This window comes from Ranitomeya variabilis, chromosome 8 (assembly GCF_051348905.1).
Source record: "Ranitomeya variabilis isolate aRanVar5 chromosome 8, aRanVar5.hap1, whole genome shotgun sequence".
Taxonomy (NCBI): domain Eukaryota; kingdom Metazoa; phylum Chordata; class Amphibia; order Anura; family Dendrobatidae; genus Ranitomeya; species Ranitomeya variabilis.
In genome coordinates, this window is record NC_135239.1 from 47,566,721 (window position 1) to 47,593,784 (window position 27,064).

Here is a 27,064-nt window from a genome sequence, read left to right on the forward strand (position 1 = left end):
TATTTGTGCCGTTTGTGTATATCGGTTTTATTTGTACCTTTCATCCTTTAAGTGTTTATGAATAGGAAAACAGATGACACAAAAGAGCAGGAAGGAAGACGGCCGAGTACAAGAAGAAGCGGTGTTCCCGCAGGAGGAGGCCTCGCCGGTCTGGGCCACGTTCCTCTGTCTCTACTATCTCCTGTGAGTCAAGGTCTGAGAGTTTTCACACTTGTCAGACACATTGTATAAACACTCAGCCAAATCTTACAAGTTTGGATGATTTCATTTACAATGTATAATCTTATAGAACAAGGGAATATTTTCGTCTGATCATTTTCATTTTTGTCTGTAAGACAGCTGGAACGCCTAAGTAAGTGATCAGAAGGGGAGAGCTTCTGCTGGAGACAGGCAGAGGCTTGTGACTATAGGGAAAAATGATCTTCTCCCACAACGAATGGATAATTCTTGATACAATTGTTACAGTTTTGATTGCCATGTAATAAAGATGGACTAGTGATGGGCCGACCAGTGGCCGTAGCTGTATAGATCAGATACAAGGGTATGAGAGGCCGTGCCCACTGGCCCACTGGCCGGGAGTGTGTATAACACATACATATCCTCTGGTCCCGGCTCAGAAACCGGCGAACCCCCGCAGTGCACTGGGGGAATTCATAAGTCTGCATTCACACAGATTTGGACTGTACAACCCCTTTAAGAGGACATTTATTTTTAGTGTATTTTCTCATTTAGTGTTCTTTCAATACAAACTTAAGTTTTTTCCCGTGAGCATGCAGTTACTCCAGGATACTGCTCAGCAGATCTACGTCACATATTAACAAAACACACACAGCCCGCAATAATAAACACCGTTGTCCTATCTCAGCGGTGCTCATAATGACCCGCGGAGATTATTTACCTTCCTTTTCTTGCTCGGCCGGTTACAGCGAAACAAATATGTAGCGTTCCACAAGAGTCAGATCTTTCCAAGTAGAACAGACCCATATCCCCATCTGTTCATTTATGATAGATCACTCCTAGATGATCTATGGATCGTGGACACCTCCACATTACACTGTCACGAGCTCTTATGACCTCCTAGCCCAAATCCATAGACATCAATATGGAGTCAGTTCACAATTTGTAGCTACAATAGATTCCTAATTTCAGAGAAGGTTTTCTACATTTTGGAGTTGTCTGTGGGAATGTTTGGGTGTTTGTGAGATCAGACACTGATGTTGGAGGAGGCCGGGCTCACAGTCTCCTACTTCATCCCAAAGATGTTGGATGGCCTAGAGGTTCGGCCTCTGTGCGGTCAATCATCTTCTTCCACATGAAACTCCCCCATCCATATCTGTATGGACCTTGTGCACTGGGGCAACGTCAAGGGGAACAGAAAAGGGCCTTCACCAAACTGTCGGAATGTCTTGTATGCAAAAAGCATTAATTTTTCCCTTCACTGGAATCTCCTATCTCAGTAATGGAAATACATCAGAATTGAGAAGTGTGACAATAACTGATCAATGTTGGCAGAGGAAGAAGCAGATTTTTCTGATAAGATATATTACAAAGTTTCTTATTTTCACGTATACTATTAACTTATGGAATAAAAATCACTTGTGGTTGTACTGATTCTTGTTTGTATTACTTTTTTGCATAGCTATTAATTATGGCTATGTAACATTTGATACACTTTGATTTACTGCTTATTGTGACGTCCAAGTGCTGCTGGTATCAGATCCATCAGCAGAATACTGGCTGTCATGTTAGACTGGTTTTAGCCCATATTCTGCTGGAGAAATGAGTAGGAATTCTATTTGTTGGCTGCCCGATGACATGAATCCCTTTAATTCACTTTGAGAAGAATAAACCTTTAACCACCGAGCCATTTCTATGTTTTAGACTTATTAACTTAATGGATCAAACTTTGGGTGTACCTGTCCGTTTTCTCCACCCACACAGTGAGCGACTAAAGGGGCTGTTTAGGCATTCAGTCCTGATTATTTATCCATACATTAGGTCATCATTACCAGATTGCTGGGGGTCCGACGTCCTACCAGTCAACCCACGGGGGCCAGGTGATAATATTGAACAAAGCTGAACAGTACAACGCTGATTAATGTGCAACCATGGAGAGCTCATCAATAATATATGCCCGGAGAACCTCGTTAATAGCTTTTTCTGTATGAGTTGTGCTGACTTCATCAGAGAGGAAAGCAGGACTCTATGGACTCACACCTCATTTGTCTATGGCTGAGACGTTGCACACATGCGCGGCTTACTGTCTTGATTCTACACAAAAAAAAAAAAGTTGAGTAATTATTGGTCCACGTGAACATTTGGCAACGTTTGGGCTCAAGAACAAGTGCGCTTTTGACAGGTTCACTTACATTTTTTGTATGGAATTTGCTATTGAGTCCTGCCCACTTTATATAGACACACATTTATAGTAGAAAGGTTTACTCCAAGTATTTTTATTTTTTTTGTAAGTGAACGTACCGCTTATCTCTAAAGGAACATATATCCTCCAAGTAGTATGGACTAGGACGCGATATTAAGCACGTTGTGTAGAAATGAAGATGATCACTGGGGGAACCATTTGGCAACTTATAAAAGAAGAGCAGCATATAATTTGCCCACATTACTTATGGTTAGATACAAGCAGACGTTCAATTACTTTAATGATACTTTCCCTTTGTAACAGTGGTTCTCTTATATACGACACAGTCATCTCATTGTGTCCAACCGCAGAACTGGCTATCAGGCCGTAGCTCCACCATGGAGCCACTTTAATCACAATATTCGTGAACATTATCATCATCTTTTTCCCTCTAAATATCTAATCTCTGCATCTAGCAGTGGAGGCGATTCAGGTCACAGAAGGGGGCAGCTGAAAAAAAGGTTGATGCCATTGTAAACAGCATAGAAAACAAATAAACCTGGAAGAAACAAAAAGCGCAATAGGGTCTTATCTGGGTAGACCAGGTAGCCCGCTCAATCGCTGCGGTTCATTGGTCAACGCGTTTCGAAGTTTCAAACTTCTTCATCAGTACAAGACGTTACCAAGGTTTTGTCCTGATGAAGAAGCTTGAAACTTCGAAATGCGTTGACCAATAAACTGCAGCAACTCATTTTTGGACTCCTGTCTTCTAATCAACTGATGGCAGCACAGGTGAACCCACACCATTCCAGCACCTTTGATTGCCTATAAAAATAATGGAAGAGATCAGACCAAATGCAGTTTCTACCATATTTCTGGAGGTTTTTTTCTGCATACGGGCAGCACATAATAGATCTTATACCATCACAGGGGCTTGGATGCTGTTTACCTTATAATGCAATGTATTAACGGGAGGGTGCGAGAATTCTGCCATTGATGATCTAGGATAGGTCATCAATACATATAAAATTGGTGGAGGCTCGGCACTCTTCATCCAGATCAATCAGGTTTTTGCACATCCAGCTGCAGCGGGAACTGCGAAGAGTCCAAAGCTGGAATAGCTCAGCTAACAGCAGCGAAACATGGGGGCGCGGGGACTCAGACATGTCACTCAAGCACCCCAGACTCTCGGTGCATACCCAAGCACCCTGGGCAAACTCCAGTAACGAGCACTTGCGCTCATCACTACTGATCACTTGGAGTGCTGGGTGTTGCACCCACCAGCAATACAATTATAATAACCATATTCATAAGAATAGGTTATCATTATAGATGTCCTGGAAATCCCATATTAGACATTTATAACACATCCACCTCTGGAATCTGTCCCCATTTCTAGAATGGGGGTCCTCAACACTGACATGAAGCAATGGTGAGGGGACAGGGATTATGGCAGCAGGTGAGCTCCAACTGGGCCGTCCATATACAGAGAAGATGAACCCTATAGATCCTTACAAGTCGGGGGATCAAACTATTCTTCCCAAGTATGTGGACTTTGGATACTTGTCCTTGAGAAGAGGCCACTGGACGATGAAACGGTCTGCCACACGGTAGAGGATTTTTCCCGACAATGATAGCGACTCTACGCGACATAAACTTTCCACGTAGATGATGAGGACTTTCTTTATGCCCAAAATGCCAAGAAGAAGAGCAGAGAAGCACACAGGGATACACGTTCCTGGTCCATTGCATAAGATCTAGAAGAGAAAGGTAAGTCACAGAATTTAACGAGTGGCAAATGACAAGTTATTACATATAGACGATTGACGTTCCTTGGCATGATACCACTGATATAATTAGTGAGGTGCCACCCATTGGCGCTCACACAAAAGTCAAGAGTCCACACAAGTTTATCGTGCTTATACTAAGTGGCCCCATGATTAGTTTACGTGAAGAAAAAGCTGGTATCTGTGCGATTACTGCCGAGACTATTCCAAATCTCATCTGGGCAATGCTGGATTATATGCGAAGGGCTCTACAGCTGTAGATACGCTCTTCTTGTATGACCCATGAGGAACCTACAAGACTCCTGGTCAGGACCTTCTCATTTACCTGTGGTCGGTCACAGGAGCTCCCACTAGGTACAATCCTTCTTTAAAGGGAATGTGTCATCAGTTCTTGTATTTGCAAATGGCATCAGCCGACATCGAAGGAGAATGAAATGATTGGGCGGCTCAATGCAAAGTGCCTGACCCTTGTGTGGGGAGGCCCATATCAGGTAGTCAGTCGGCCATGCTGAAATCTCAGGTTCCAGCCAGTTTAAAACTAATGTGCATGGGGGACTTAAAGAGTAGCCATCAAAACCAATAGTAGTGAGAAAATAAGGAATTTTAGAATATATCTTACAATAGGAATCTGCTTCCTTTTCCTCCTGGACTGATCTTTTTTTTTCTCAAAATTCTCAATTTATGGGTACAATCTGACTTCAGTTAGCAAAGATTTCCACATTGAGGAGATTGGAGATGATAGTTGGTGCTTATAAAGTTCTATGTAGAACTGTGATTATCATTTTAAGAGAACTTACAGAAGAGTATCGGTGTCTGCAGATCTATAAAAGCACCAAATACAAGATTTTACCCCTGAATTGAGAGTGAAAGATCAGTCCAGGAGCAGAAAGAAGCAGATTTCTCTGATCAGATATATTACAGAGTGTTTTATTTTCATGACTAGTATTGATATAAAAATTACAACAATAATTACTCTAAGTACAATGGTGCAAGGAGAATCAATTTAGTCGGCTACAAATGAAACAAAGAGTGTGTTCCCCTTATCGGTCACCGGGTCGTTATCAAGATTCCTGAGGATGGCATTGGTGGTAATAAAATCAACGTCTTTAGGTTTTATATGATGCAAAAAAATTAATAAAATTGATAATCGGAATTAAAATAACAAATTTTATCTGTGGATTTTTCACAATGATTTTACCCATTGCAAAAGCACAAACTGAAATCTGCAACTGATCCATAACGAATTCTGCATGTTTCTGCAAGATGAAATGAGACAATGACCGTGGATGAGAATTTTATTTTTTGTGTGTTAAAATGCTGTAGGGATCCTATCACTGATAATCATGGCTGTCTTTGTTTTTCACTCCCCCGCCTGGATCTCTTAATGACCCCTCAGTACACCTTGTATCCAGCATCATACAGCGATGTCGGACCTTGACCTATGTGTACAGAAGATTAAAGTGACAACATGTCCGATAACTCCTAAATGTGTCACCGACCTCACCGACAAGCAGATCAGTATGCAGAGCTTTCCCGAAATCTACAATTAAGATAAAAATAATTGACCACATTCTTTCTCCGCTTGATTGACTGGTGAACAATGATCTCATGACAACATAATTACAAAGCTAGGAACTTCCCAGAAAAAGACATTTACTTACATTAACATACACACAAAGCTCCACCAACAATTGACAATAAATTGCAGAATGGGACAACACTTCAGGAGTACAGAACAAAAGAGGAAAAATGTCACTAGCCAAGGGGCTCACACACTAGCCCGGCTTCCGGAAGAAAACTGACATTTTTGTTCATATAAAGGAGCTTTCCGACCTTAGAATAATCTATTTATTGTATTCAAAAATGAAAAAAAAAAGAAAAAAGAACTTATTATTACACCCTACTCCTGAAATTTGAGCAATAGTCTCATTTCAGACTCCATCTTTTCAGGCCCCGGACTATTCACTTGTGCATTGATTACAACTCAGGGACAGAGCTGCTTTCCTCCCACACCGATGCTCACCACCAGCTTAGTTCAATAGCTAAGCCAGCCATGATGGAAAGAGGGGGCTGGCTCAGCTAACCCCCCATTATCACGTCCCAACACAAGAGACGGGGGCACATTTTTTTGTCTCTACTGAAACAGAAGCAGAAATTGAGAGACCAGAACTAAGAGAGGGGTCTAAAACAGGAAGAGTGACACAGACGTGATAGCTATTTTTGTGTGTTTACACATGAAATAAGTAAAAAAAAACAACAACAAAAAAACAAACAGAAAGCAGTGTTCAGAGTTTTTTTTGAAGGAGGGTGGTGGCAGCTCGATAGTTAGCCAAAAAAGGAAACAAAAGCAGAAATTGAGAGTCCACAACTAAAAGAGGGGGTCTAAAATAGGAAGAGTGGCACAGACGTGATAGTTATTTGTATGTGTTTACACATAAAATAAGAAAAAAAAAAAAAAAACAACAACAAACAAACTGAAAGAGCAGTGTTCAGAGTTTTTTTGGGGAAGGAAGGTGGTGGCCAAAAGGGCAATATCTGCCATGATGGAAAAGGTCAGCATGAGAAACAATGCGGTTATGAGAGAAGGGTAATGGTTTGGCATTGTCTGCCCAAGTAAAGATCTTAACAGTAAGTTAATGAATTATCCTGTATAACCCGGCTAGGCCTTTATCAGTAACCAAATATTAACCAATAGGATAAACGCTATTCAGAGATGTAAGGAACCTATTAAAAAGACAAAAGAAACAGGAAAAAAAACTTCTCTACAAGTGAGAGGTACTGGTTGTTATTGGCAAAATAAAGGGCTGTATTGAGACAGAAAGCCCCTTCTTTAGACAAACATCGGCCGAACCTGTGAATTTAGGGGGGTTCGGCAGACATTAGTCTAATGTATATGAGGGCCTCCCGACAGATGATGTTGGGGGACAGAAGAATCCAGCATGTCCGATTTTAGATTGATAATTTTGTCCTCTAAGATAAGTCATCGCCACATATATCCGGCGATGGCTTTCTCATCAACAGAGAGTGCTCCTGTGTATGGGAGAAGACAGGGAGGAGACAAGAGTCGGATGAATAATCGACTGAACCATCATTTGGCCGACAGGTGGGGCTAATAGGTGAATTTACATTAAACGACTGCTGATCAGTAAATATTAACCCATTGGTGGTTGCTTAAAAGCCCATTTACCCAGCATGAGAGGCGCACTAAGGGCTTGTTCACACTTTGCAGATTTTGCTGCGGATTTTTCCACAGCGGATTTGGAAAAACCGCAGTGCAAAACCGCTGCGGTTTTCACTGCGGATTTTCCTGCGGTTTCTTCTGCGGATTCCTCTGCGGGTTTTCAACAGCACTTTCCTATTGGTGCATGTTGAAAACCGCTGCGGAATCCGCAGAAAGAAGTGACATGCTCCTTTTTTTCCGCAGCAATTCCGCGCGTTTTTTTAAGGGATTTTCCGCAATGTGGGCACAGCGGTTTTTGTTTTCCATAGGGTAACATTGTACTGTACCCTGCATGGAAAACTGCTGCAGATCCACAGCGTCAAATCCGCTGCGGATCCGCAGCAAAAACCGCAAAGTGTGAACACAGCCTTAATGTTCAGCAGTAGATCGCTTAGTGCGCACACACTGCCATTGTTCTCAGCAGGGCGGGTTTCATCTACAGAGGACGATGCACTTCCAAAAACCACAGTCCTCTGGGCAAACCAAAAAGATCACTTCACCCGATGAATGAACGTATTGCTTGTTTATCAGGTGATCGTCAGCCTGTCTAGACAGCATGATTACCGGGTACATAGGAACGCTCGTTCACGATAATCGTGCCGTTTAATGCACCGTAACGGAACGCTCGTTTCATGATCATTGCTACGGTGTAAACAGGCTGCTGACTACCTAATGAGAAAAATGCTTATTTGTTGGGTTAATGTAACTTTTGGTTTTCCCAAAGGATCATCGTCCTCGGCAGCACGTCGTCCTGTGTAAAAGGGGAATCACGTTGTTGAGACCACTGGCAGCCAATGCGGACTGAACGATATGTTACAGATCAGTCAGTGCCCACCTGAAGCCCGGTCTGCCTGTGTTAGACGCTTTTAAGTTACTGTTGATCAGTAAATATTTAATGGTTGGATGAAGTTTAAGGCTCCAAAATCAGCTAATATAAAAGCGTTTTTACTCATGGGAATGCACTATGGGAAAAAAAGTATGCTAATTAGCTCTCCTCAAGAAGGAAGACTGCTCTAAATATAACAAAATATTATTTTCTTTTAGAGAACTTTCATCTTTAAGGCTATGTGCACACGTCAGGATTTCTTGCAGAAATTTCCTGAACAAAGCCGGACATTTTCTGCAAGAAATCTGCATGTGTTTTTTTCGTTTTTTGTGCGTTTTTTTGCGGATTTTTCTGGAGGTTCCCAATGCGATAATATAGTGGGAAATCCACAAAAAATCCACAGAATTAATGAACATGCTGCGTTTTTTACCGCGATGTGCTTTTTTTTCACGGAAAAAACGCAACATATGCACAAAAATTGCGGAATGCATTATAAATGATGGGATGCATATGTGTTTTTTATGCATTTTTATATAGCAAAAACGCAAAAAAAATGCAAAAAAATCCGGTACGTGTGCACACAGCCTAAAAGCCAAAATCGGACTGCATGTCATGAACCTATGGAACTAAAGAAACGTTTACATTTCATACATTTCTCGTGCTGTAAGATCAGGAACGTGCGACAAGCTCCATGTACGCTCTGCCAGATCTACAAAACCAGATCATCTTGTACTGGTGAGCCGAATGACGTCAGGTCACAATGAGCGAGTTATCACATCTGGTGGTTTCAGGAATGCAGAAAGATAGCAGCATTTCTCCAAGGTCTGACCAAACTTCATTCTCAGAATCGCCCAGGTCACTATTTTTGGAAGAAAGTAAAAAAATATAGCACTGCCCCCAATGAAGGACATCTGGGGAGGAAAGAAAATATAAAAGATTCTAGACATATGTAGAAATGCCCCATGTAGGATGATCGTATATTGGCCAAGACTTGCTAGGGCAGTACTGGTCTTGGTACTGTATATGTATGGCGAATAAGGAGATTAGATTACGATTGTCACTGCAGAAAATACTGGAACTATATAGAACATTAACTATATACACATCCATATGCTGCCCTATGTAATGCCAGTATCTTACAGGGACAGGGACCTTCTTCTATTAGCCTGAATAGCACAAAAAAAAAAATAAGTGATCGAAAAATATGGCAAACTCATTACTGACCATCAGTTTACAGAACCTGATGTTCCTTCTTCTTTTTTTCTTTAACTTGGTAAGGGAATATAGTATACCAGAATGTTTATCTCACACACAGTAGGAGCCGCGGGTCCTACAAAAGATAAAACATCTCCTTTGGCCATACTGAGAAAACTATCCAGCTCTATGGCAGTTGTGTGCGAAGAATGGAGGATCACACACGGACCCCAACAGGCGGACTTTGTGTTTGTTTGTTTTACTTCTCATATCCTCCCCCCAAATTCTGATTTTATTACTATCCATAAAGGGACCACCTGTCCACCTCTAATGCCCCAGGAAAAATAGTTTTTAGTTCTTTGGAGAACTCAAATATTTTTTGTGGAGGACTTTTACACAGAGAATGGGGTGAGGTGGGTGTAAGGTTGTGTGCGTCCCATACGTCTAAATATTAATGCACATAACAGAGGAACGAAATCCAGTGAGGCAGCAGGTGTGCACTATAAAATCCAAATTTATTGTAGAAAAATGAACTAAAAGTGCATGGCAGTTCCAAAGTGACAGATCTACGCGTTTCAGCTCACGACGAAGGCTCCAAGGAGCTGAAACACATAGGTCTCAGTCATGTCAGAACTGCCATGCACTTTAGCTCATTTTTCTACAATAAATTTGGATTTTATAGTACACATAGCTGGATTTCGTTCCTCTATTTTGTTTGAGCCGGTTCCAGGTTTTTCCGTGCGAAGAAATCAGCCGGATCCTCGCTGCAACTTGGGTGAGCGGACTCTCCTTTCCCGTTTCTCCCCTCTAAGAATTTGATAAAGCGCACACACAAATTCGCACTACATAACTATTTTGTCGGGAACAGTTGACTCTAGCGGTTCCAACCCTCCTCTGACAGCAATCGGGGGGCAAAAAAACTGGGTAGAAATGTTCTTCTTAATCCCCTATGTTCTCCCATTTGAGAACACACAGGCCAAACGTTCTATGAGGGTTTGGTAGGAGTAGGCGACACTAGAAACATATAATGCTCAAGCTACCGATCCCTCATAGTTACATAGTTATTAAGGTTGAAGGAAGACTTTAAATCCATTTAGTTCAACCCATAGCCTAACCTAACATGCCCTAACATGTTGATCCAGAGGAAGGCAAAAAAAAACCCATGTGGCAAAGAGCTTCACATTGGGGGAAAAAATGGCCCCTGTCCCAATGATCCTCAGGCCGCCCCATTCTCCAGATTTCCTGCTGGGTCTGGACAGGTGTGAGATCTGCAGACAACCACTTGCTGCACTGGGGAACCAATAAGTCAGCGCTGCGGCCAGTGATTGGATGCAGTGGTCACTTGCATAAGTGTGATTTTGCTATTTTGTTTCTGGCTGATAAGACATCATACTTGTGCCTTAAAATGGTTATCATGAGAAAATAGGAGTAGGGGTGCAGCAGATTTCAGACCTGTAACATTAGGCAACCGGACGATGAAAAGGAGATTGCAAAAATAACTGTCACATTGTGTATGTATAAAGGCCCTTCTGGAAGGTTTCCTAGAATATGCCACAGACTGACATATTATCCTACAGTAACTGAGAAGTCAGTGAATATATTTTTTTTTTATGAGATTTGACATTTACGCTTTGGTTGCAAAAAGGTGAATAAAAATAGAATGTAAGAATTGTTAGATTTTTAGCATTTCTCAGTAATGGGGACCATATGTCTGTTGTATATACAGTCTGCCAAGACATAAGGAGTCTGTCTAATGGCCGGTAACCTCTCCGCCTTCTATATAAGGCAATGAGCGCATGATGATGTGTGACAAATACATGGGCTCAGCATGGGTCAAGAGGCGATGACAGCATCAAATAACCAAAAAAGTGAACGTCACGTGCCAGCCATCAGAAAGAAGAAGAGGCGAGCAAGGTTTCTTTTTGTACTTTAAAATCTGCTGGGTTTTATCATTTTTCCCAGTTAGGTAGCACCTTTAAATATAGGAGAGCACGGCTAGAAGAGTCTGATGACGCTATTTACAATGAGTCTACAGTTTTAACAAACAGTCTCCTGCTTTGCACTGATTTGGGGCAAAAACTCTGAAACACGTGTCTGCAAATAGAGCTTCTGGTTTAGCCTCCAATTCCAAGTCATGAAGCAAAGCCATATAGATTTATTTACTATTGCTACTGGCAATAGGTGGCAGAAGATAACATTTCTAGGGCAGCTTTGCATGGCCCATAAGTCTCCATATGCCACCTTGGCAGTCTCTCAAAATTTAGACATATCACCCCTTAGATCTCCTCTCATAGATCTCTAACCCAGCCGACCATTTCTACTGATTTGTACCGATGAAGGGCAAAGACGCAGACATACATTTCTGTAAATTAAACATCAGGTTTGGCTTCCAGTCCTAAGCCATGCAGTTAGTCCCTCTATGGGGTTGACTTTTAGGATTGTTACCTCTTGTAGCTGGCACTAGAGTTTCTGCTCTCTTCCTCTCCAAGAGGCCATTTGCAGTTTTTAACATTGTAGTACCACAAAGGCTTCACCGGATTAAAATAAAGAAAAGTCTCATAATTTATGCGGATCACAGAAACATCCAATGGCGTGCTCTTTTAGCCATCTGACTGCTACCACCAATCAAAGGCTTTAGCTCATTTTATCTGCACAGTGCAGATGTCGCTTCCATAGCCGACATATACCTCTGAAGAGGATCCATCAGACTGACAAAATCAGTATGTCTCCATTTGTTATTTTAATTGAGATCTATGCCTAAACAAACAAACAAAAAATGTACAGCTCATTGCACCTCTTGCAGCTTTTATCTCACAGCACTGTCAAGTTACTTAATGTTGACTTTGTCGGCTGTGCTTGCCCTCATCTCTTCCCAGCTAAACCTATCTACTTTCTGAAAAGTTAGTCAAGTTGGTCATGTCAGGTGTAAAAACACCAAAATGAGTCTTTTTTCCTCCTCTACTACAAGGTGTGTAAAATTTTTGTAACATCTCAAATACTGTAACTTTACACCAGAATTCTGGAAAATAGAATTATTCTTACAGTTAATTCGGTTTCTAGGAACCTTCCACGACGGCATATGGAGGTTGCCTCTTTGCTCTAATGGGGAACAGGAAATGGAGAGGTTAAAAGGCCCTCCCACCTCCCTCTCACCAGTGACTTATAACTGAAAACCATAGCACCGGTTTACCTTGAATCCCAGATTTAAATCCAGGAGTATAGGGAGGGAACTAGCGCCGTCGTGGAAGGTTCCTAGAAACCGAATTAACGGTAAGAATAATTCTATTTTCTCTAGTCACCTTCCACGACGGCATATGGAGGAATACCAACTAATTTGGCGCTAGGGAGGGACAACGGCCTGGAGTACTTTCCGGCCGAAGGCTAAATCCTTGTTGGGCATTACATCCAATCTGTAATGTCTGGAGAAAGTATGCAATGAAGACCATGTGGCTGCCCTGCAGATTTGCTCTGCTGATGCACCTGCTCTTTCTGCCCAGGAGACTGAGGTTGATCTAGTCGATTGAGCCTTGATTCCCACTGGAGGAGTTTTGTCTTGAGCAAGGTATGCCTCTGCTATTGCTCTCTTTATCCAGTTGTCAATAGTACTTTTGGCTACCTTTTTTCTTTTGTTTTGCCCTGATGGATGGACAAAAAGATTATAGTCAATTCTGTAAGAACTGGTTTGTTCTAAGTAAAATAATACAATGCGCCTAACATCCAGCATATGGAATCTCTCTTCTTTTGGATTTGCAGGATTTTGGCAAAAAGAAGGTAGAATAATTTCCTGGGAGCGGTGGAAGTCTGATACGACTTTTGGAAGAAAGGAAGGGTCTAGGCGTAGTATTATAGAGTCATCTCGAATGGACAGGTATGGCTCTCTTATTGAGAGAGCTTGCAATTCTCCCACTCTCCTTGCTGATGTAATAGCCACTAGAAAAATTGTTTTATAGATCAGATTTTTCTGGGAGCAGGAGGATAATGGTTCGAAGGGGGGACCTGTGAGCCCCTGTAACACCAGGTTGAGATCCCACAGTGGTATTGTTATTTGCTTCTTAGGGTTCATTCTAGAAGCCGATATCATGAATCTCTTAACCCAGCGATGATTTGCCAGATCCTGATCAAATATTGAACTGAGGGCGGACACCTGGACTTTTAAGGTGCTAGGCCTGAGGCCTATTTCCAAGCCCTTTTGCAAAAAATCTAGAATTTTTGAAATATTCGGGTTGAAGGGATCCGGCACCTCAGGAAGACAAAAGGATGAGAATTTCTTCCAGATTTTATTATATATAGCAATGGTTACCGGTTTCCTAGATTTTTGAAGTGTGGAAACCACTGCTTCTGATAGTCCTCTGGCTCTTAATATTTGGGCTTCAGTAGCCATGCCGCCAGATTCCACTTGTAGGCATCTAGGAGATGGATTGGTCCCTGAGAAAGAAGGTCTTCTTCCATCGGAAAGTGGAACGGCCCATCCACCCGTAGGTCCACTATCAGGTTGTACCAACTTCTCTTGGGCCACAGCGGAGCTACCAATATGGTAGGTGTTTGTTCTTCTCGCACTTTCTGTAAGACTTTCGCCAGTATTGGAATTGGTGGAAACGCATAAGCCAGCCGAAAATTCCACTTCTGGACTAGTGCATCCACTCCTTTGGGGCCGTCCCTGGGGTTCAGAGAGAAGAATGCTTCGACTTTCGCATTTAGGCTGGATGCAAAGAGGTCGATTTCTGGGAGACCCCATTTGTTCACCAGCATCTCGAAACCTCGGTTGCTCAAGCACCATTCCCCCGGATGTATGTCCTGGCGACTTAGATAGTCTGCCTGAATGTTAGATGAGCCTTTCAGGTGAACCGCCGTCAGAGATAAGAGATGTCTTTCTGCCCAGGAGCATAGTCGGGCAGATATGTTCTTCAGGCAATTGTTTTTTGAACTGCCCTGATGTCTGATGTGGGCCACCGTGGTCACATTGTCCGAATATATCCGAATGTGATGTCCCTTGATAAGATGACCTCCTACTAGTAGGGCTTCTTCTACAGCTTTTAGCTCTCTGTAGTTGGAAGACTTCCTGCTTGTTGACTGGTCCCAGAGGCCTTGGAAAGGGCTGTGATTTATCATGGCCCCCCAGCCTCTTTTGCTGGCGTCTGTTGTAACTGTGGTCAGTGGGACTTGCGTCCAGCTGACCCCTTTTTGTACATTTTTTGGGGACATCCACCATGCCAGGGAGGCTTTGACACGACCTGGCGTGTACAGTTTTTTGTTCAAAGAACTGGGATGACCATCCCAATTCTGCAGGATATGTGCCTGAAGAATTCTGGAATGGGCCTGGGCCCATGGTACCGATTGAATGCAGGCTGTCATCGAGCCTAGAAGAGACATGCCTTCTCTGATTGTAGGGGATCTGGTGTCCCTGAACGTTTTGACCTTTGATAGAAGGGTTAGACGGTGTTCCAATGGGAGGAAGGACATTTGTCTTGCAGAGTCCAGGAGAACTCCCAGGAATTTCCTGCATTTGGAGGGTCGTAGGTGAGATTTTTCCAGATTCGGCACCCATCCAAGAGATGTCAGGATTTCGAGAGTCTTGGATACATGAGACTCCAGGGCCTGTTTGGTAGGAGCTATTAACAGAAGGTCGTCTAGATACGGCACTATACAGACGCCTTGCCTCCGGATAAAGGAGACCACTTCCCCCATTATTTTGCAAAATACCCTTGGAGCAGAGGAAATTCCAAAAGGGAGGACGTTGAATTGATAGTGCTCTATCAGATGCCCCCTCTGTACAGCAAATTTGAGATATTGGCGATGTCTTTGGTAAATGAGGATGTGAAAGTAGGCATCTTTCAGATCGAGAGTGGCCATGAAGGAGTGTGGACCTATCAAGGGAATGGCATTCTTCACTGATTCCATCTTGAATCTTCGGTACTTGATATGCCGATTGAGATTCTTTAGATTTATAATGACACGGGACTCGCCCGACGGTTTGGGAACCAGGAATAAGCGAGAGTAGTGGCCTCGATCCCTCTCCGATTCCGGTATCTGGGATATCGCACCTGACATCTTTAGGGCCCTGAGACCGGACTCCAAATTGGATTGATCTTTCAGGGAAGGTAGGGAGGTGACTTTTAGACCCCGTGGGGGGGAGGAAATGAATTCTATTAGGAGACCCTCTTTGATGACATTGAGGATCCAGGGGCAAGAGGTGATGTTTTGCCACTGGGAGTAAAAATTTGAAAGTCTCCCCCCCCACTGGATCGAAGTCACCGTTTCTCTTGTTGAGACTGTTGCTGCTGTTGTTGAGGGATAAGGATGTTTCTCTCCCCTCCCTTCAGGTAACTCCACCTCCCGGACTTGCCTTTCCCTCTCTGAGAGGTTTGGGCCTGAAAGGGACGAAAAAACTTCTTTTTGGGAGTTTTTTTGTTCTGGGAGGGCTTTCTTTTTATCGGTTGCTTTCTCCAAGATCTCATCAAGAGAAGGCCCGAAGACGTAGTTACCTTTAAATGGTATGGCGCATAATTTGGCCTTGGAGGTGATATCACCAGACCACATTTTTAACCACAGCGCCCTTCTGGCCGAGTTAGTCTGTACTAATGACTAGTGTTGAGCATTCCGATACTGCAAGTATCGGGTATCGGCCGATACTTGCTGTATCGGAATTTCCGATACCGAGATCCGATACTTTTGTGGTATCGGGTATCGCAACAACATTAATGTAATAATGTGTAAAAAAGAGAATTAAAATAAAAAATATCGCTATACTCACCTGTCCGACGCAGCCGGGACCTCAGCGAGGGAACCGGCAGCGTTGTTTGTTTAAATTTCGCGCTTTTACTTGGTTACGTGAAGTCCCGGCTTGTGATTGGTCAGGGCGGCCATGTTGCCGGGACGCGGACCAATCACAGCAAGCCGTGACGAAATTACGTCACGGCTTGCTGTGATTGGTCCGCGTCCCGGCAACATGGCCGCCATTAACCAATCACAAGCCGTGACGTCACGGGAGGCTGGACATGCGCGTATTTTGAAAAGCGCGCGTGTCCAGCCTCCAGTGACGTCCCGGCAACATGGCCGCCATTAACCAATCACAAGCCGGGACGTCACGGGAGGCTGGACATGCGCGTATTTTGAAAAGCGCGCGTGTCCAGCCTCCCGTGACGTCACGGCTTGTGATTGGTTAATGGCGGCCATGTTGCCGGGACGCGGACCAATCACAGCAAGCCGTGACGTAATTTCGTCACGGCTTGCTGTGATTGGTCACGGCACCATGTTGCCGGGACGCGGACCAATCACAGCAAGCCGTGACGAAATTACGTCACGGCTTGCTGTGATTGGTTAATGGCGGCCATGTTGCCGGGACGCGGACCAATCACAAGCCGTGACGTCACGGGAGGCTGGACACGCGCGCTTTTCAAAATACGCGCATGTCCAGCCTCCCGTGACGTCACGGCTTGTGATTGGTTAATGGCGGCCATGTTGCCGGGACGCGGACCAATCACAGCAAGCCGTGACGTAATTTCGTCACGGCTTGCTGTGATTGGTCCGCGTCCCGGCAACATGGCCGCCCTGACCAATCACAAGCCGGGACCTCACGTAACCAAGTAAAAGTGCGAATTTTAAACAAACAACGCTGCCGGTTCCCTCGCTGAGGTCCCGGCTGCGTCGGACAGGTGAGTATAGCAATATTTTTTATTTTAATTCTTTCTTTTACACATTAATATGGTTCCCAGGGCCTGAAGGAGAGTTTCCTCTCCTTCAGACCCTGGGAACCATCAGGAATACCGTCCGATACCTGAGTCCCATTGACTTGTATTGGTATCGGGTATCGGTATCGGATTGGATCCGATACTTTGCCGGTATCGGCCGATACTTTCCGATACCGATACTTTCAAGTATCGGACGGTATCGCTCAACACTACTAACGACCTCGCAGCAATTCTGATAGTTTCCATAGAAGAATCCGCTAGGAAACCCGTGGCTCTAAGGAGACTAGGAAGGGAGTCTAACAATTCAGCTCTTGAAGTGCCCTGGGATATGTGAGTCTCCAGTTCACCTATCCAGCGGAATAGAGCTCTAGCCACGCATGTTGATGCGATATTGGCTTTGAGGGCTACCGAGGAGGTCTCCCATGATTTCTTTAATAGACTCTCTATCTTCCTGTCCATCGGATCCTTTAACTGTGACGAGTCTTCGAATGGAAGAGCCGTTCTTTTAGCCACTCTTGCCACCTGAGAGTCAACTTTAGGGACATCCCATTTGGCCAACTCGCCTTCCAAGGGGAATCTATGCTTCATCTCGGATGGAGTACTGAGACGTTTTTCAGGTAATTCCCACTCTTGGTCAATCATATCAGATATATTCTGGTGGATTGGAAACCCCACCCGTTTACCCTTAGTTATGCCACCAAACATCTGGTCCTGTATGGACTGTGGTTCTGGCTCCTCCTCCAGCCCCATAGTACTGCGCACCGCAGCTACTAAGTCCTCAATCCAGTCTGAAGAAAAGAGATATTTTCTGGCTTCAGATGTAATAGAGGATGTAGATGCCTCCTGTCGACCTGAGGATGAGGCATAGGAGAGGTGTGACTCAGATTCAGAATCCTCCTCCTGAATCTTCCTCTTTTTGGCTGGAGAGGGTGGTGGAGGGGGTCGAGGGGTAAAGGCTGCTAGGGAGGATTGCACTTCTTGCTTGACCAGGGATCGGATTTCCTCTAGTAAAGAAGGTTGCTCTGCCCTGACAACTTTGTCAGTACAGGTCCTGCAGAGTTTTTTCTCCCATGAAGGCGGCAGCTTAATGGTACAGATGGCACATTTCTTTTTAGTAGTTTTGGGGACAGACTTTTCTCCCTGTAATGAGAGGGGAGAGAGAGTGACTAAAGGATACCCCAAAGTTACTACCTAAGGACCCCTGTTCCTGCGGCACTTACTGTGGCAGGGGCAGCGCTGGGCTCTGCAAGCGCAGGGCAGGTACTGCTCTCCATGACAGGACAGTCTTACCTGCGACGTTTTCTGGCAGGTTTTATACACAGCGGTATGCACCTGCCCCCAGCGATGTGGATACACTTCTTCCCCTCCATGGTCCAGTGTGGAGGACGCCGTCCTGCACGAGACACCGCCGGCGGAAGTGCCTCCAGGGAGCGCAGAAAGGACCGGAAGTGACGCGCGCGATCACTTCCGGGTTGCCAGCGGCATGTGGAGGAGAAGGAGACCGGAGAGCTCCAGGAGGACTCCGGTCAGGAAACACTAGCCTGCTTTGCCCTCACGGGGGCGCGGGAAGGCTAGGCACAGGTCCCGAGGACACCGCAGCGCGGCGCGACGGGAGCAGCATAGGCGGGGAGGTAAGATACGACCCCATGCTGCCCGGTTACACACAAGCCGACGCTTGTCAAATGCAGCAGTCACCGGCCACCACTGCATACGAAGTAAACCTCTCCTGTCCCATGGGGAACAGGAAAGACACTGGTGAGAGGGAGGTGGGAGGGCCTTTTAACCTCTCCATTTCCTGTTCCCCATTAGGGCAAAGAGGCAACCTCCATATGCCATCGTGGAAGGTGACTAGAGAAAAAGGTTTTGGCGAATCGCCCCCTTTATTTCTTATAATCCCGTATTCTTTTAAACTTTCAAACTCTTATGGTAAAAAAAACAATGGCTGAAGATAGCAGCGATATCTTTTATTGGTTTATATTCTGTCACGTACGGAAATGTATGACTGGATAAACCTAATAGCAGCATCCAAAAATTTGCTGATGTTAAGGAGCTCAAGAGCGATGAATAAAAGATGTCCATTAGGTTTTACAAGCCAAAAAAGGGATTCATGTTGGCAGGATATCAGAAAGAGACAATAGATGTCTAATGCTTATTGTAAGGGAGTAAAATGAAGCTTTTTATGTGTTTGGACACCTTAAAAAGGCAGCTTCGCGTGGTACCTCTTTTTTTTTTTTTTTTTTTGGGGGGGGGGGGCTTCAAATCACTTCAAATCAGTATGTGTAAAATTTGGATTTTACTGCAGATTTAAAGTACCACGTCGGCATAATTTTTTTAATTTCAGCACCAGAGTGGTATCACTTACGTCTATTCTGTATGCGTTACCGATCGCAGCCTTCTACCGGTGCCGGCACTGCTCCAAGTCCCTCTCCGCCATCTTGTGACCTCAGCTGTGACTGTCCTGAATTCACAGTTCTCGGTCAGAAGCTCTCAAAGCAAGTCTGTGATAGTCACGTTCAGAGTGTCATTGAGAAGTGACTTCTCATCTGCACAGCAAACATCGGAGTTGTCCGGCTAGTCACAACTCCGGTCACGAGGACTGGATCGGTGCTGGGAATGGCAGAAGACAGTGATCTGTAAATATTTTACTACACATTAGGGTGGAAAAAAAAATCTGCAGCACGTGAATGATATTTACTTAAAATCGCACCCAGGGGACTTGTACTAGGATCCGAGTGTGTACGCGCCTACCAGCGATACTCCTCTGGCTGGTGCTCTCCTTGATGCACTAAGGCCATAGATATCTTAAGGGGCATTTACACCGCACGATAATTGTGACCGAGTGTTGTTAAAAACATTTCACAGCTTGTATAAACAAGCTGCCGATGAACGAGTAAAAGTCTTTTATAGAGTGAAATCTATTGTGCAGCACCATAAAAAAAAAAATCGGTGCATCGTCCTATGTAAACTGGACTCGCACTGCCGTGAACATTGGCATCCTAAGTGCACCGAGCAATCTACTACAGAGTGTTCAGTGCGCGTCAATTACTTTGATCTGCCTGTGTAAAGAGGTATGTACAAGACCACAAATTGCTAATTTTTTACCAATCGGTGGTCGTTTCGCGCCACTAATTGGTCCATGTACCTGGACTACTAGTCTACAGGTTTTAAAATAAAGATTTTTCTTCATTCTTTTCGGTATCCAAGACATTAGAACTTTCTGACAACCGCTCAAACTATTTTATCTGACTCCATCATGTATCCCCCAGTCATCCTTTCTTGATTACCAAATAGGCAGCATCTTCATAGATCCTCACCTGTATTTCAGGTGTTTCTGGACATATTTACCAGAGACCACAGTGAATAGTTAGAATTATGTTAACAAAGTGCCCTGTGTTATTTCCATGCACTATTGCCATTAACTTGCTGCAGGGTATTTGCTCATCTTGTTTTTATCTTAGGTTTTGTCTGTTTAGTGGCCAGTGTTACCTGCATACCAAGTTAGGTTCTTGTTAAGGTACCGTCACATTAAGCGACGCTGCAGCGTCGCTGTTTGGTCGCTGGAGAGCTGTCACACAGACCGCTCTCCAGCGACCAACGATGCCGAGGTCCCCGGGTAACCAGGGTAAACATCGGGTTGCTAAGCGCAGGGCCGCGCTTAGTAACCCGATGTTTACCCTGCTTACCAGCGTAAAATGTAAAAAAAACAAACACTACATACTTACATTCACGTCCCCTGCCGTCCGCTTCCTGGACTGACTGAGCGCCGGCCCTAACAGCACAGCGGTGACGTCACCGCTGTGCTGTACTTTCACTTTCACTTTACGGCGCTCAGTCAGTGCAGGAAGCGGACGGCAGGGGACGTGAATGTAAGTATGTACTGTTTGTTTTTTTTACATTTTACACTGGTAACCAGGGTAAACATCGGGTTACTAAGCGCGGCCCTGCGCTTAGTAACCCGATGTTTACCCTGGTTACCAGTGTAAAACATCGCTGGTATCGTTGCTTTTGGTGTCAAACACGACGATACACGGCGATCGGACGACCAAATAAAGTTCTGAACTTTGTTCAACGACCAGCGACATCACAGCAGGATCCTGATCGCTGCTGCGTGTCAAACTAAACAATATCGCTAGCCAGGACGCTGCAACGTCACGGATCGCTAGCGATATCGTTTAGTGTGACGGTACCTTTAATCTCTTTAGGTTTATGTTTGATTTTTTTTTTTGTAACATTGGAGGAAATCCGATCAGGTTCAGAACAGCCCTGACACCTGCTGTATGTAACAAGCCACAAACAGTAAAATTAAAAATTCTTTGAGAAAGGAGGATTTTTAATAAGTAAATTACAAAATTGCATTTGCGTTTTTACAAGCGCTTTTTAATTTTAACTATGTAAAATGATGACAATGGTCTTCTAAATAATAATGGTAAAACAAAGGCTTAAAAGTCCACTTACCACAAGGAACTATAGTTCCTGCTAATGCCGGGAACCGGCAACAAAAGGAAAAACCACTGGGCAACTGGTACTGAACTCTAACGTTTTTCCTTCCGATACTATATAATGAAGCATTAATGGGCAACTTTGCATTAACCTTCTCTTTTATTCTTGAAAGTGGTGTCAAGCAGCTGCCATAAAGGCTACAGTAACAAATTTATGGTACTACACTCAGTGTCTAGATATCCTCAGACTATTAGTAAACTTCCTCATAACATTTATAGCTTTCAGAAAGCAGCTGTTAACAGATTTAAAGACACTCTGGTCGTATGTCAAGATCAAAATGTGTCAGGAGCGGAGTAACTGTCTCCACACGTAGCAGCTGATCAGTAAAAGATAATCTTCTGAAAATGCCGAAACTCATGAGTAATTTTCTCAGGTTTTCCAGATTACGAATACTATTGTACAGTGAGATCAGTTTATGTTGGATTTGGGGGTTCCTTGAACCAAGACTTGGATGAGCTCTCCTTGAAGATCACAGTCTAGGTGGTCTGCAGGGTTTTTTGATCCAAACGAACTGTCCCGTAAAAATTAAAATAAGCCAAATATCTGAGCACATTATTTTAGAGTTTTAAGACAAGAGTACCCAATATTTTCCAAACCAGGCGAGTATTCTGTTGTTGGCATCGTTGGGTCTTCAGGCACTACCGATAAGAGTGGATTCACGCTTGTTCAATGGGCTCTGCCCATGGATCTGGTCCTATTTTTCTTTGTATGTACAACTTGGGCTTCATCTACAAAAACATTATTTTTAACATAGAGGTATCAAGTGTAAATTTCTGGAGGTCAAGCTGCTGAGATCACTGCATATCTCACGAGCAGGGGGCCTAAAGTTCCCTGTGTGAATGGAGCTTTAGTGAGCATGTGAAAGTGGAGCAGTGGTCGGTCACACATGCTCACTACCACTTCATTCACACAGGAGACCTTGTGACCCCTGTTCTACTGATCAGAGCATGTCCAACAATAGGACCCAATAATTATAGGTGATTTATTGTTACGGAACAACCCCTTCAATTCTAGGCTCAATAATGTCACTACACAAATGAAGACACCATCTTTATAGCATATACAGATCTTAGACAGTGAATGTAGCATTGTTTGTGGCAGGAGTAGGTTTAATAGGGATCCTTATCAAGAGCAATAGGAAAGCCCCCCATACACTTTAGATAGCTGTCAAGTCATTGTTAGGACAGCAGCTATCTCCCCCCAAATCTCCCATGCACAGTTATGGCCAAGAACTCCTATGTTTGTTATATGAGAGATGCTACCAAACAGCTCTGGAGGAAGCTTATCTCAAGGAGAACAAAAGGATCGTCAGTCCGAAATTGGACATCTCAGATCCTGCTGGCCCTGACAATCTGGGACAGTTGGGAAGCCCCATAGACATTAGACCGAATCCGTCGATATCGGAAGATTAGTCAAATGTGGATGGGGTCACTTCTTGTGAGTTTGTTCAGCTGCTAATGGGAGTGTTGAGGCATTAAAGAGGTTGGTCACTACTTTATTATTGATTGCCTAGCCCTAGTTTAGGCCATCAATATCTGATCAGTGGAGGCGAGACGCCGGACATCCCCCGCTGATCAGAAGTTACAGGTGGCGGCCAGAAGTTCTCGAATGCAGCCGGAACACAGCAGCTCCGTCAAAGCTATAGTGGCAGCGGCCACTATAAAAAGCTATAGTTGCAGATCCACCGCCTATACAAATGAGTAGGAGGTGAAACCGGCAGCGGCCAGTAGAGATTCGACAGAGCTGCGGTGAACCGGCTGCATTCGAGAACTTCTGGCAGCTGCTGGTAACAGATGATGGCAGGAGTTTCGTAGTCCCACCTATCAGATATTGATGGCCTAGCCTAAGGATTGGAAATCAATAAAAATAAATAAAATAAGATAAAAAAACACCTAGTGGAAAAAGTAGAACTGATACTAATGCAAGTAAACACATTCTGGCAATGCATCTATGAGGACACGCGACATATAAAAACTGCTTTAGCAAAAAGGTTTTATGTTGATTAAAACTTCAAAAGTAAGCACTCTGCAAATGAAAAAAATAAAAAACAAAACACTACCCTCCCAGATCACTACTATTCTGGGAAGAACACAGCACAAACTTATCATCCACAACACCGGAGCATAAGATTTTCCAAATGTCAGCGTACAGAACAAGAGGTTATTATCAGTTCAGCCGCAGAACTTTTTCCAGTGGGCTCTGTACGATAACAAAGATCTCAAAGACTACACATCGACCACAAACTGCATATGCCGGACCCCCGAATCTACTGGGGGCTATGTCATCATCATTATCCAAAACAATTGTCACTAACACTTATGCTAATGTTGCAGCCCTAATGTTGCTGCCCTTGATTTACAGGTTTAGTGCTCCTGAGATGTCTGTTGTGATAAATAATTTTACCAGATGAAGTAGCCATTCTGGGGCATCTTTAATTAAAAAAAAATATGCGTTGTGTAGTTACACGGTCGTTCCTCCTGGAAATGTACAGAAGGATCGATAACTTGGTGAAGACATTCCCTTTGTGCCCCTAAGCACAGCGACAGGTCAACATAGAAAACTTTTTTCCTCCCCAATTTAGGACAAGGCACCATCTTCAGTGTTGTTCAAAAGTGTCCAGCCACATCCAACTTGGCATGGTTATTGGTCATAACGTCATCAGAAGTAGCTAAACCCCATATTTAGGTGAATCTCCATCAACCCGTGCATAAAAAGTAGGATGGCCAATTATATGCGTGGAAAGAGTTTCAGGACACAATTCTAATGGATGTCATATTTTCTTACAGGGCCCTACTAGTGGGATAATATGACTGTCACTTTTCCGAGCATATTTTTACCACCATAGATGCACCAAACATGACTAGGATATCTCCATCCATTGAGATACTGATTTGGCTTTTATCCTAAGTCATATTGCACGACTCGTTAAAGGGTTGATTGTGACTTGTAGGATCGCTACTTCCAATAGGTGGCGCTGTAGAGTTTAAGTCCTCTTTTTCTCAGAAGAGGCAATTTGCATATTTAAATTCCCAGAGGAGCATTGCACGGCGAATAAGCCTCCTTACCTTGACAAGCCAGAGATGGTATGTCACTCTCCATAAGGAGAAACGTTACCCATTAGGATATCTCCATAATTTTGATTGATATTACATTTCTTTGGTTTCCCAAGGCCAAAAGTTTGGGTGGTTTCTCTGTCCCCCAATCACAGGTATATCCATGGATTCTGCCGACATCAGAATATTATAGAAATGGAATTGAAATATTATCTTTCCCTTGTGCCATGTGATGTCCCGGGTAAGGGCTGGAGACGACCAGTCTACGGTAGGGGCAATCATCTTTTCCTGCATATTAATAACACCTCTCTGATGATGAGTAAGTACAAAGAAAACATTTGGTCTTCCTGTAAACTGTCAAATCCTTGTTAATTTCTTTACTCAGAGGACGATGACTTCAGGTGTGTAGTAATATAGGATTTTTATTTATCTGATCCATAACACCTTCCCCTTTTAGAGATATCATGGGTGATTGATTTCCAAATCGTCTCACAAGCCCATGTCACCAGTTTCTCCTTGGGAAGATAACCCATCTGCGTCCCCATTGTCACTACTTCTACTTCTTGCCCTGTAAAGCTAGGCTCCACCTCCGTAGTTTGCCACTGTCACCCACCACCCGATGTAACCAGCTAAAAGGGTTGTGATCGGTAACTACTGGAAATGTATCTCCATAGAGATATGGCTGCAATCTTTGAAGGACCCATGCAATGGCTAGGCACTTGTTCTCGACGGCGGTGTAGACCACCTCCCTAGAAGTTTTCTGCTCAAACACATGACTGAGTGGTCTTCCCCACTGGCATTTATCTGACCAAGATGTGCCCCAAAACCGTAAGCCAGTGTTCCCCAAGTCCGGTCCTCAAGAGCCACCAACAGGTCATGTTTTCAGGATTTCCTTAGTATTGCACAGGTGATGGAATTATTGCCTGTGCAGGTGATGCAATTATCACCTGTGCAATGCTAAGGAAATCCTGAAAACATGACCTGTTGGTGGCTCTTGAGGACCGACTTGGGGAACACTGCCGTAAGCACTTGCATCAGTTTGTACCAGAAACCTTCCGATGAAATCTGCAGCTTGCAACAAAGAACTGGCAAGAGAAGCTTTCAGTGTAGAAAGAGAGCGCTCGCAACGTCTGAGCATTCAACTATTGGAAGCAGCTTGATGTTGGTTAGGTCAGTCAGAGGTTTTGCTAGGGCACTACAGTACAGTTAGGCACAAACTTTCTATATACCCCGCAGTATCTAAAAATGACATAACCTGTTTTAATGTGTTTGAGGGGGTATGGGCCAGGCTGCGTTGGCATCTACGTTCTCTGGCTCTTCAGAGGTCCCACGTGTCCTCGATATTGCACCTCCATCATGCCTTTGGCACTTTCCAGGCTTGACTGAGGCCAGAAGTTTGGATCCGCCTGAGCAATTGAGTCACGTGGAACTAAACGCTAAACATCCAGGTATGCTAGTGCAAACCCTTCAGGTCCCTCAAGCAGCTGGTTAATAAAAAGCTACTCCTGTAAACCTCCTTAAAGGGAATCAGTCAGACGACGGACAAAGCAGCATGAATCAGGGCCTGGCTGCAAGATTGTTTGAGAAAAATAAATGTCTGAAAATCCAGCCGAGAACCATAAAAATACTTAACCCCAGCGCCACTCCAGGCGATTGACAGGTGTCTCTCACGAGTGTACAGAGAAGAGACATGACAGTCAATTAGAGCGGTGCGGGGAGTTGTCGGCTGGGGGACGGCATAGGATTAGTCCATCTCTGCCGGTGGTTCCTGGCCAGATCTACAAACTATAAAAATGTATATCCTGCAGCCATTTTCCAAGTCATGCCGACAGGCTCCCTATATGTCATATGCCAATGTCTAGTCCTGTGGCTAATGTGGTTCCACCTGCTCATAGGCTTTGCGGGGTTTTTTCCCTTGTAATTCAAGCATATACACATTCCGTGTTTACATCTGAAGATTGCCAAATAATTCTGCCATTCAGTGCCTTAATATTACTACTATACAATGCCTAAAACCACCAAACAATAGCCAAATATTCCTACTCTCCACTCCCCTGTCCCTAGAAGCCGAGGTCCTGATCAGCTGCCCAGTTTGCCATCTCCTAAAATCATCCCTACTAATAGGAAAAACTGAACGGCAACACTATAACCCAGTTCTACTTCTCTCCTACCTGATTAAATTAATATAAATATAAAAGAGCCACCTTCAGCAGCACCAAGGCTGCATTCTGTGAAGGTGGCTGTTAGGTTTCTTATCCCTAGGAATGCAGAAATACAGACTTTTATAAATTGCCCGCCATACCTCTATCGTGTTCCGGAGGTATGTTTTCTCCGCCAGTATCAACCGCCTCAGAGCCGTCAATCATCTCTCTCTTGCGTCTGTGCGCCGCCTCCTGTGTTCCTGTTACATGCCCGGCGCCTGCGCTCTGCCAACATT

General features: G+C 44.1%; 1 protein-coding gene across 1 annotated transcript in view; it reads right to left on the reverse strand.

Annotated features, from left to right (window-relative positions):
• Window positions 1-1,547: 1,547 nt before the first annotated feature.
• Window positions 1,548-27,064, reverse strand: part of ALG14 (ALG14 UDP-N-acetylglucosaminyltransferase subunit) — a 42,334-nt gene continuing 16,817 nt past the window's right edge. Inside the window, exon 4 of the mRNA XM_077275939.1 lies at window positions 1,548-4,116. Within this exon, the coding sequence (XP_077132054.1) occupies window positions 3,886-4,116 (231 nt within the window). The 3' untranslated portion in view covers window positions 1,548-3,885. The remainder of the gene's footprint in view (window positions 4,117-27,064) is intronic.